Raw genomic sequence first — 12,920 nt, forward strand, 5'->3', positions numbered from 1 at the left:
AATGTTTCAGCTCTAAATTTTCAGCTATGAGCACACACTGTAAAAGAAATCTGTTTAATTTACGGTAAAATACCGGCAGCTGTGGTTGCCATAACTTCACCGTAAAAATTACAGTGAGTGGATTTTCTATTCTAAATTTAAATGAGAGATGATTTCTGGGGGTCGCCAAATCATTTTGGAAGTCAGCTCTGTCTCCACTGTGTTAAAGTGTTCATGTGTTAATGTGTTTGTCTTTTTGGTCATTTCATGTCTTTTTTTGGTCATTTTGTGTCTTTTTTTGGTCATTTTCTGGTCGATTTGTGTCTTTTTTGGTCATTTTGTTTCCTTTTATTGGTCATTTTGTGTCTTTTTATGGTCATTCTGTGTCTTTTCTGGTTATTTTGTGTCTTTTTTTTATCATTTTGTGTCTTTTTTTTTATCATTTTGTGTCTTTTTTTTATCATTTTGTGGTCAATTTGCGTCTTTTTTGGTCATTTTGTTTCCTTTTTTTGGTCATTTTGTGTCTTTTTAGGTCATTTTGTGGTCAATTTGTGTCTTTTTTATCATTTTGTGGTCAATTTGTGTCTTTTTTTGGTCATTTTGTTTCCTTTTTTTGGTCAGTTTGTGTCTTTTTTTGGTCATTTTGTGTCTTTTCTGGTAATTTTGTGTCTTTTTTGATCATTTTGTGTCTTTTTTGATCATTTTGTGTCCAATTGGGGTCGCGAGATGATTTCTGGGGGTCGCCAAATCATTTTGGAAGTCAGCTCTGTCTCCACTGTGTTAAAGTGTTCATGTGTTAATGTGTTTTAGTCTTTTTGGTCATTTTGTGTCTTTTTAAAAAAAATAATTTTCTGGTCAATGTGTCTTTCCACACATTGCAAATTTTAGCAATTAAAAAAAAACAACTTCAGCATTACAAATACAAGCAAACTGCACAGATGCATGACGTAAAGAGAGAAATAAAAAGAAAGACTTTGTCTTAATGAGGCATGAGGCTGCCGTTTATTGTTATTGAGGAAGTTAACATGGTTAACTGCATTGAAAGTCATACAATAAACCTCTGAAGCTTTGTGAGAGGTCCTCCCTGTGTCACAGAGAGAAAGCTGTAGGAATATACAGACAGTATATCTTATTGGCAAGTAGATATGTTTTAGTAAGTACATTCTCCTCTACCAGGTACTCATGTACAATATACATGTTAAAAAATATAGTTTGTTTGCATTGCGATCACCTTTTTTTTCTTTTTTTCTTCTTGTTCAGGATGAAAGAATTCACATTTAAGTGTTACAGGTTCTTGAATGGCGGTGGAACTAAAGAGCACTGTTTTGTTTTTATTTTAATAGCTATCACATACACAGAGGCATATGCATAGAAGGCACGTCTATGCATCTAAAATTGCTTACATGATTAATGGAAAAGCAGTTTTATCATCTGGAAAGAAATAAAAAATAACAAAAGAAGTATCCAAGAACATGTGGCTGATGCACTGTGAAGAAATAAAGTTATTTTACAGAAATATACTGGATTATTTTACAGTTTTTTCTACATTAGGTGCAAATTCCATTAACAAAGTAAATTACTTTAATTAGATATAATTGGACATTATATATTTTTTTATTGTATTATCAATTTCTTAATGGTCAGTGAATTCTATGTAAAAATACACAATATTGCTGAATGTATAATGAAGGCAACTTTACTTTACAGTAAAACTTTAAATTTAATGTAAAAAAAAATTAATTCTACAGATATATTTGCAAAATACAGATATTTACTGTATATTATACTACCACATATATTATATTACCATAACGTATTTGTAAAGAAATGATCTGTATTTATAAAATATTTATATATGTAAAATAAAGTTTTTTACATTAATATGACAGCAAGTGTTCGGCGACTTTTGCTGCCAGACTTTTTACGATTTTTTTTTTTTTTACATGAAATTTAAAGATTTAAATACAGATATTAACTGTATAGTATCCACATTTTTAAGGACATATCTGTTTATATATAATAAATATAATATATATATCTGTTGAACTAATTTGTTTTTTATAATTAATATGATAGTAAGCATCTTTTGCTGCCAGACTTTTTACAGTTTTTTCAAAAAAAAAAAAAAAACATTAAATGTGAAGTTTAGAAAGAAAAAAATTGCCTTAATTTTACATTCAGCAGTATGATTGCAATTTTTGTATTTTTGCATAGAATTTACTGTAATTTAACATTCAAGACCATTAAGCCATTAATTGAATAATACTGTTAAAAAAAAAAGGAAAGTAATAGTAATTTTTTTGACAGTTTTTGGCATTTGCACTTATAGAATAAACAATAAAAGCCCATTAACAATACAGTAAATTTCTGAAAAATAACTTTTTTTTTTTTAACAGTGCAGGCAGCGGCACTCTCACGGCACACACACTGGCCTCGGCCACGCCACAGGACACAAAACATCACAAATCAAGCACTCCACAAAAACATGAGACAAGAACAAACTCCTGGGCTTGTTGACGATAAAACTGCATACAGTACACCACACTACAGGAGATCTCAGTCAGTGGATGGCGTTCACCCGGGAGGACAGGAATCATTTCAAAGAACACTTGCTGTGAAGCAGCAGCCGGGCGTTAGCAGAGTCCTCCGGTGGGAGGAAGCAGCCCCCGAAAAAACACTGATTTCATGATTATTTTTCCCCAAAATGTTACAGAAAAAAGAAGAAGCTGTTCAATCCTGGATCAGTGGTTGTTGAGAACTGTCCCTCAAGGCAAAGAGGAGAGCCGCTTCTTTCCTTTTTTAATTCTCTCTCTCTCTATCGTTGGAGAGTTTCTGAGTCAGCAGAGAGTTCAATTGCAAGACTGCAGCTTCTCAAGGCGTCGTGATGGGAAGGCTTGACGAAAAAAAAAAAAAGAAAATACGTAGGCCACGTGTTTGAAATGAGCGTCCTGGATTCTCACGGAATAATCCAAAAAAAATCAGGATTCCCTAAATACTGCAGCTGATTGTGAGGATAAAGGAATAGTTTGACATGATGCGACATTCACTTTATTAGAAGAAAAAGTTTTATACCACTGATGGAAGCAGGAGATTAGCTTAGCTTAGCTTAGCATAAAGACAGCAAGCAGGGGGAAACTGCTAGCATGGCTCAGTCTGAAGGGGAGATTGTGATTGATTTAATTTTTACATTTCTGTCTAGAGCTTAAGAGGTGCTGCAGGGTGGATTTTCTCAGCTATGAAAGTTTTTCTAACCTACTAGCTAACACCACGCCCAATTCTGCATCACGATAACCTTAACACGTGTTGAAATTTGATGGATTTCCTGTTGTAGCGGTCATTTTATGTGAGGAGGCTTTCGTCAAACAGAATTGGCCGTGGTGTCATTTAAAGTGGGTTGGAAGAATAAAAAAAAGGCTCACTGCTTCCTCCTGTTTCCAGCCTTTATGCTATGCTATGCTAAGCTAAGCTAAGCTAAGCTAAACAGCTGCTGATTCATATTTATCTTACAGACATGAGTGGTATTGAACTTCCAATCAGTGAATGAGCTCATTCTGTCAAATGTCGAGATATTCCTAAAATGTTTCAGTTTGTTAAGCATTAACAGAAAGTGTGTGTGTGTGTGTGTGTGTGTGTGTGTGTGTGTGTGTTTAAACTATCAGAGGGCTGACAATCTATCACCACAACAGTGACTATGTATCTATCTATAGTGCTGAAGCTGAGAGTTAATGAGTGATTGCTTCGTAAAACAGTGACTCTTAAAAATTAAGTACATGTGGTGCTCAAAATAGGCAATGGTATTACACAAAAAGGCATTTGTCTCAAAGAAAAAAAAACAAAAAAATATAACGAATGAAAAGTAAAGTAATGCACTTTAAAAAAAAACTTAAAAAACAAAGTTTTTTTGGCAGCCGTGCGTCTGTGGCGATGCCTGCAACTGAGATACACAACAGACTCCCCTGAAATCTTAATATGTCGTCACACGGACTTGGACATAGAAGTGCAGGCATGAAAAAAAAAAAAAAAAAAAAAAAACTCTCTAAACCACCAGACTGGATTATTTATAAATCCAGCAGGTGAATCAAGGCTTGACTGTAACTATTAATGCTGCGAAATAAAAGTGCAGCAATAAGGGCTTTCGGCTTGAGCTCAGGAATGGTTAACTAACAAACAAACAATGTGTATCCAAAAAAAAACAAAAAACAAAAACAACATATGAAACCCACGTGGACGACAAAAAAATTCACTCTCTGAAAAAGCCTGAAATTTTCTTCGAGGCAGTTCTGGCGCAAAAAAAAAAAAAAAAAAAAGGAATTCATGTTTAGAGGATTACAAATCAACAGTAAATATAGTGTAACACTACAATGCCAATAGTTCTTCATTCAATATAAACAGTGAAAACTAGACGATAATCACTGGAAATTCTGCCACAAATAAGGTCTCCTGCCGCGTTAAAGCCAGAATAGACAAAGAGACTTTAAAATTGGCTGAGAAATGTGGATAAAATTATTTTGGCACAGGCCTTTTTTTTTCCCAGAAAAACTGTCTGCAAACATAACCGTCCTTTGGTTAATAATTTTTAAAAAAAACATAGAAAAATGAGAAATGAGCAGAAGTTAGCTAGTGCTCTCTGTTTGCAGCCCTTGCTGGGGTTGAGATTTAAACCCAAACTGTGTTTTAGTAGCAGGATTTAACATGTTAGGCTTCTCAAAGGCTCTTCTGATGATCATCACAGTGGTTTAGAATTCAACTAGAGGGCGAAATGTTCATGTAAGATGAGAACAGGAACAGGACCCTGGTGTCTGGGGCGGTCTCATGTTTTTGTGGGGGTTTTCATGTGTGTTAGTGTGTGTGTTGTGTGTGTGTGTGTGTGTGTTTTTCCATTGTTCCATGTCATTATGGTCAAGTCTCAGGCGTCAAGGTGTGGCTGGCGAAAAAACTGTCAGATATCAAGATCCTGAAGGAGACAGAGAGAGAAATAAAGTTGGTAATGTGATATTAATTAGTGGATATTCTCAAGAATTTATGGTAACACTTTACAATAACCAACTAAGTGATGTTTATAAACAATTAATAACCATTTACAAAGCGCTATACATATTTAATCTTTAAATGTTTTCAACCAATTTCTCAAAGGTATATGAATCATTTAAAAATCATTAACATACTTAATATGCTGTTAAAAATGTTAAAATGAGTGCAACTTAAACTAATAATGAACTATTAATTATAATTTTTATTGGTAAAGTAACTATAAATTTACATTAATATACCATCTATTTGTCATTTATAAATTATTTAGTTAGTTAAACATTAATAAATTATGTATTAACCATTCTAAATGGCCTATATACAATTTATAAATGATGATTAAACATTAATAAACTATCTGTTTACCATTTATAAATGATGGTTATTGTAAAGTGTTACCGAATTTATGCAGCTTACTAAAAATGAAGCTTATTGAAACTTACTGAAGTACAAAAGTATCATAAAATAGAAGAAAAGAAGGACTTGTTATGCAGAATCGATCCACTCACATGGTTTAATATGTTCTAAATATGTTGTTACATTATTTGTATTGATGCATTTATGTAAGCAGATTTTTTTTTTAGTAAAGGTAGGGCTCATTTCAACTACTTAATATACTGTTGTTTTAATTTGAAAAATAAAAGTCTACTCACTTTAAATTGATTATGTTTTTATGTTAAATAGCAACCTGAAAAACTAATAATAATAATAATAATAATAATAATAACTAAAGCTGAAAGCTAAATGTAGTGGAGTAGAAAATACAATATTTCCCTTAAAATGTAGTGAAGTAGATTAATAAAATTACATAAAATGGAAATACTTACTTAATTATTATCATTACTATTATTATTGTTATTTCACCTTTCTCTGCCTTTTTGTTCTTCTTATTTAAATTATCTATTTATTTCCATTGATTGCTTTATTTTATTTTTTACGCATGTATTAATTGATTTTGTGTGTGCTTATTACACGTTAATTGCCTCTTTTTTTTGTCCTTAGCACTCACACTCATGCATACACATACTTTCTTTTCAACACAATTTCTGCTTTATGTTTCATGTCAGCTAGTCTTTTGGTTTTTCCCTCACAGGATTTTATTGATATGTATTATGATAGACAGCAGAGCAACTTTTTTAGAATCAGGGTTGAAGCTAAATTGCATCTATTTGGGAAGTGCTGAGCATACGACAGGCTGTAGATCGACTTTGATTATATTAGACGGTTTTGTAAACAGATATTTTGACATGACCAAATTCTTTCTCCTCCATGGAGGCATGAGAGTCGAGTCCAGTTAATTCATTTCAATTGCTTTTACAAAACCATTTTTCCAGGTGGAGCTCAGAAGCTGTCCAAGAAACTTTCCTGCACAGATGATTGACATGAAGTCATCAAGGGGTAAATAGAGCTGACTTTACTGTTCGACTTTTAACCCATAAGAACCCAGACCCAGTTATCCTTAAAGGAAAATTATGGGGTTACACAACAGAACAAGTGGACCACATAGAACACATTAATGAGGTTTTTTTTTTTTTAATTCTACCCCTAAATGTCAAAGATCTGTGATGTGACATAAACGTTACATTGGACGTTCATGGTATTTATATTTCTGACATTTCTTATTTTAAAATAAAACAAAGCTAGACACATTTTCTGCTCACAGAGACACAAATTTGCCTTTTTCTTTGCAACTACACAACATTTATCAAAATTGTGACATTAATAGTGCTGTTTAACAACAAATTATTTGTCAGATTTGTTTTAAAGTAACAAAATAATAATAAATCAATAATAAATAAAAACAAATAACTATTTGCCTTTTTGTTTGCATCTCCATAACATATACCAACATTGTGACTTTAATTTGCTCAGGAAATATGGTCAGAACAAGTTAAATGCAATAGGATTGCATTGAAGGACACCCTATTAATGGATTAGAATTGTTAAATTGGTTGAAACAAAGTGTTTGTTACATGGGTGTCACCATGGGTTCTTATGGGTTAATGTGAAACAACTGCAGCAAGTGTCCAGCAACAAAAAAATGGCAAAGTAGAAGCAATTGGCATTTGTGAAGAACAGCTTTGCTGCAGCTTTTAAAACATTTTTGCCACTTGAGGGCAGTGAAACAACCTGAAAACAAAATAACGGACATATTATCACCTTCTGAAGTGGTTATGATTTTATATCTGACCTTTGTTTCATTTTTTTTTTGTCCTGAGAATTCACAGTTTCATATTGTTCATATCTACATGAGCAATGTGACATGTATTTTACCCGGAACTGATAGAGCACTGGGGTCAAAGGTGAATCTCATCTGTAGCTCTTCTGCTGCTGCATCAGGCCCACGTTCTCATACACTCTGGAGCTGTCCTCCCTCATCCTGCCAACACACACACACACACACACACACACACACACACACACGCAGTCTCATGAGAAACTACTGACAAAGCTTCCTCGACAAGTGCTTTGAATGCAACATGAACAGGTAAACAGCAGCTCTGCACTCACTCTGTGCAGGTGGGAGTAGGAATTGGAGTGCAGGGAGGCAGCGGGCTCTGCTCTCCTCCAGTCAGGTCGGACAAAGAGTACTTAATGTTTGTGTACTCGCGTCCTTTAATCTTACTTTTCTGTGGGAGGGGGGGAACAGAGCAAGGTTATTATAGTTAACGGAAACTAACGAAATATCATATATAATTTATAATTCAATATCATTTTTAACCTCTTAAGCTTACATTAAACTTATTTTTTTACAAAAAGGACCGGAACATTGGCAACTAGGAAGATCTTGGCTAGACAAAAGCGTCTGCTAAATGACATGTAATGTAAAAAAAATGTAACAATGAAAAGGGAATAAATATGAAACAAAATTGATTCATTTCAATTTTTTACGATTTCTGTATTTATAACTGTTAGTCTGCACACAAAGACATTTCTGAGTTCTCTCCACCAAGGTTATTATAGTTAACGAAAACTAACGAAATAGCAAAAACTAGAATTGAAAAAACATTTTCGTTAACTGAAATAAAAATAAAAACGAGAGTTTTTAAAAAAACGATAACTTACTGAAACTGTATTGCGTGGTTACAAAACTAGCTAAAACTAACTAAAATTATTATTGTTTTTATTGTGTTTTTGCACAATGTACTTTTTCAATTACAGCCATCAAACAAAAAATATGCTTCCAGCTGAGCTTAAGAACAGACTTAAAATCTTTTTCCCATGTTGCAGAAAAATGTTTATAGAGCAACAAGTCAAAACAATCGAAATTCCTTTATTTATCCCAGAGGGGAAATTCAGTCATGTCTACACGTGTCCATAATTGATTGTAATATTATAGTTACTCTGTATGAATCAAGGTTATTATAGTTAACGAAAACTAACGAAATAACGAAAACTAGAATTGAAAAAAGATTTTCGTTAACTGAAATAAAAATAAAAACTAGAGTTTTTAAAAAAAACGATAACTAACTGAAACTGTATTGTGTGGTTACAAAACTAACTAAAACTAACTAAAATTATAGTGAAAATCTCCTTAGTTTTCGTTTTTTCATTCATAATTCAGTGTTTCTATTAGAACATGCAACACATGGTAAATATGTTTACTGAGACTGGGATGTCTACACTAGAACCAAAATTCAAAACAGTTAATAACCTTATTGGGGCTGAGATGATAAACCAAAGGAAATAAACGCAACATTTATTATGACCTCTTTGAATCTGGCACCCAACACATAGCCCATTACAAAAAAACTAAAACTAACACTAAAACTAATAAAAACTGAACTAAAACTAAGCATTTTCAAAAAATAAAAACTAAACTAAAACTAAGCATTTTAAAAAACTAAAAACTAAACTAAAACTAACACTAAAACTCATAAAAACTTAACTAAAACTAAGCATTTTAAAAAACGAAAAACTAAACTAAAACTAACACTAAAACTAATAAAAACTAAACTAAAACTAACACTAAAACTAATAAAAACTAAACCAAAACTAAGCATTTTAAAAAACTAAAAACTAAACTAAAACTAGAAAACTCACTCTAAAAACTAACTAAAACTAACTGAATTTGAAAACAAAAATTCACAACGGAATAAAAACTAAAACTAATGAAAAATCCAAAACTATTATAACCTTTGAACAGAGCATGTTAGGAGACCAGAGCAGGAAAAGAAAGCAACAGGAGAAGTGTTGGTAGTTGTGTGCTGCACACCTGTTCCTCCTCTATGCGTCTCTGCAGCGTCTCTATGTAATGCTGCACGGCCATGTAGATGAACCGGTACTGCGCCTCAGTCTGCACCATCCCAGAGCGCTGAGAACGAACCATCTGGATCGTCTTCGGCACGTCGATGTCGCAGTCCACTCCTGCAGCAGGAGAGCAACATTTTAACCTGATAGCAGTGTTTACTTTGGGAACTTAACACACAGATGAAAGGTAACAAGAGTCTTTGATAAACCGGCAGCACAAGGACAGAATAATACACAGAGAAAAGTAAAAAATAAATCATTACAGTAAAAAAACAAAAACAAAAGCAGGTAAAAGATGAAGTTATTAGTTACAGTGACTTGATTAGTGGCAGCAAACTCAACAAAGTAAACTACATTTAAAAAGCACGATGCATAGTTTCAGCATCAACGAATGTGCAAAAGTCACATCGCAGCACATGCAAAATTAAATGAGGCAAACTAACTGAAACATGTCATGCTACAACTTTTTTGCTGCTTGATACAACAAAAGAAAATAAATAAATTATATATATATATATATATATATATATATATATATATATATATATATATATATATATATATATATATATATCTGTCGTGTTTTTTTGGGCTCTGTAACTTAAAAAAAAACTTTAAAAAAGTATACAGGAATTCTCTCCACGGGAAGAAAGTTTAGGTTTTTTTTTTTTTTTGTTGTAACATATATATACACATATATATACATATACACACATATATATATATATATATATATATATATATATATATATATATACAGTACAGGCCAAAAGTTTGGACACACACCTTCTCATTCAATGCGTTTTCTTTATTTTCATGATTATTTACATTGTAGATTCTCACTGAAGGCATCAAAACTATTAATGAACACATATGGAATTATGTACTTAACAAAAAAAGTGTGAAATAACTGAAAACATGTCTTGTATTTTTAGATTTCTCAAAGTAACCACCCTTTGCTTACTAGAATACAAGACATGTTTTCAGTTATTTCACACTTTTTTGTTAAGTACATAATTCCACATTTGTTCATTAATAGTTTTGATGAATTTACAATGTAAATAGTCATGAAAATAAAGGAAACGCATTGAATGAGAAGGTGTGTCCAAACTTTTGGCCTGTACTGTATATATATTAAGATCTAGCCTTAAAGAGTAACAGATGGATTACTTTTCTTTTAAATAAACAAAAAAACTAAACTTTCTTCCCATGGAGATAATTCCTGTATACTTTTTGCTTTTGTTTTTTTAAGTTACAGAGCCCAAAAAAACACGACAGACTGTAGTCAGACTTGTGATCTGGCCCACACAGATACATGGATATCATCCAAATACAGAAGACTTGAAGTGATGAGTGTAAATGTGAAGGACTCACCTTTTTCTCTGATCACATCTATCAGGATGTCGATCACTATAAACGTTCCTGTCCGACCGATCCCCGCACTGAAGAACACCAGAGAACGTCTCTGAGTTAACATGTTTCCTCATTCATACCGTCTGTTACACATGATTATTTATTGACATGCACACAGCGTGTGTGTACCTGCAGTGTACGGCTATGGGTCCAGCATCCAGGATGCTCTCCTGCTTCAGGTTCACCTCCTCCAAGAAGTCGAGGACGCCGCCCGGGTCGGTGGGGACGCCGTGGTCGGGCCAGGCCCTGAAGTGGTACTGCCAAACTGTCCGTTCTGTGTTGCCCTGGAAACACGCGAGTAGAGAGCAAATTTGACTGAGTACTGAGACTCTTCAGGCTTATTATCCAACAAGATAATAGCTCACCTGTCCCACTTTAGACAACTTCAGTTCTCTTAAGATGTAGTCGTGTGCCGCCGTCTCTCGGACGTTGCGAACGCGCATCGCTCCGTACTCCTTCAGAGCCGACATGTCCGGCCAGTACTTCACACATTTACTCTGTTCACACACAAAAAAATTCACTTTCCTCTGATGCTGCAGTTTAATTGGCAGAGGTGGAAGAAGTACTCAGATCTTTTACTTAACTTAAGTAGTAAAACTACAGTGTAAAAGTACAAATACAGTAATATAACACTGTGAAAGGAGTTATTCTGCATAACAAATACTTCAACTTCTGATACTTTAAAAACATTAAGCTGATTATACTCAAGTAACATTTTGAATTCAGGACTTTTACATCTAAATCTAAATACTTCATCCACCGCTGGTGACTGACACCAAAACCTGATGTTAACTAGCTAAGAATAATATAAGTGCAGCAAGGGAAAAAAAAGAACAGTAATGATGGTTTTAGTATGGACTGACATTAATTTTCTAAAGTCTGCAACACTGTGAAGCCATGATTGATTCTGCTGAGACAAACAGTCACGTGACAAATATTCACTGAAAATCTGTTTACACAGAGCAGAGAGGAGAGGACAGGAGAGGTTGTTGAAGTGTTAACAGTTTAATACATATTGCATGTGGACATCAAACTTCTTTGTCCTATACTGATTGTGTCTATACACTTGTGGATACTTGGAAAAAAGTTGTGCATTTTGATTCAATCGGTTTTTTTAATCATGTAAATAAATTTACAAAGAAATTCTATGATTTTTGCTATTATAACTGTGTTTTACTGCACAAAAGACATGATTTAATTCTCCCCATGATTGTGCTGATTCCATAGAGCTGCAGGACTTAATTTTTATGTAATGCAGTGAAACAAGGCCACAGTGAGTAAAATGTGACAGGACCAAAAAAAACCCTGAAAGTGCTTGTTGGGGTTCAGAGGGTTTATGGACTGTTCAGCATGTTGCTCACCTTTCCTCTCTCCACCTCTTTGGTGGTCATGACGATGACCCGTGAGTTTTCTTGAAACACCATCCTCCAGAAGTCACTGATGGTGTTCTGCAGACAGCCCTGAGTGGCGATGTAGCTCTTCTTCACCTTTGTACTGTTGCACTTTGGGTCCAGCTCCGGCTGCACACACACACAAACACACACGCAGTGAGCGGAATACTGAATATGAACACTAACACAGCACCAAACAAAACACATCGTCGGATAAATTTAAAGAGGCTTGGGTGGTCCGTAGCGTAGTGGTTTACACAGGCGCCCCATGTATAGAGGCTACAGTCCTCGCTGCGGTGGAGCCGGGTTCGAATCCGGCCTGAGCTCCCTTTACCGCATGTCCTCCCCTCTGTCACCCCCTTTCTATCTGTCTCTCACTTTCAATAAAGCATGTAAAAATGCCAAAAAAATAATCTTCAAAAAAAAAAAATTTAAAGAGGCTTGTGGGAGAGAATTAGATAGGGAAATTTCAGTTGAGATATGGGAGAATTGTATCAAGAAAATGCATGGTAGCTCAATTAATGCAAGACATCATTTGATACAATTCAAGGTACATAGACTACATTATTCTCCCTCAAGACTACAGAAAATATTTCGGGATGTGTCACCCCAATGTGTTAGGTGTCAAAGTGAAGAAGGAACACTATCCCACTTATTTTCTTCGTGTCATAAGCTACAACCATTCTGGTCATCCTTGTTTGAGTTCTTCACTAAGGCCCTTAATCATCCATGTAACCCGTTCACCGTGTTGTTTGGAGCGGCTAATCCAGATAGTGTAAAAAGTAGTTATGAAGCTAAGGCTATCTCCTTTTCAACATTGTTAGCCAGAAAGTTAATTCTACAATCTTGGAAATCTGA

At 34.1% G+C, this 12,920-nt stretch overlaps 1 protein-coding gene across 1 annotated transcript in view; it reads right to left on the bottom strand.

Moving 5' to 3' along the window:
• Positions 1-958: 958 nt before the first annotated feature.
• Positions 959-12,920, bottom strand: part of ptpn11a (protein tyrosine phosphatase non-receptor type 11a) — a 29,264-nt gene continuing 17,302 nt past the window's right edge. The window contains exons 9-16 of the mRNA XM_059357474.1: positions 12,033-12,191; positions 11,037-11,168; positions 10,801-10,955; positions 10,633-10,700; positions 9,224-9,375; positions 7,519-7,637; positions 7,282-7,387; positions 959-4,933 (exon numbers count right to left, since the gene is read on the bottom strand). Coding sequence (XP_059213457.1) covers positions 7,318-7,387; positions 7,519-7,637; positions 9,224-9,375; positions 10,633-10,700; positions 10,801-10,955; positions 11,037-11,168; positions 12,033-12,191 — 855 coding nt within the window. The 3' untranslated portion in view covers positions 959-4,933; positions 7,282-7,317. The remainder of the gene's footprint in view (positions 4,934-7,281; positions 7,388-7,518; positions 7,638-9,223; positions 9,376-10,632; positions 10,701-10,800; positions 10,956-11,036; positions 11,169-12,032; positions 12,192-12,920) is intronic.

Source organism: Centropristis striata, chromosome 19, assembly GCF_030273125.1.
Source record: "Centropristis striata isolate RG_2023a ecotype Rhode Island chromosome 19, C.striata_1.0, whole genome shotgun sequence".
In the NCBI taxonomy this organism is placed as follows: Eukaryota; Metazoa; Chordata; class Actinopteri; order Perciformes; family Serranidae; genus Centropristis; species Centropristis striata.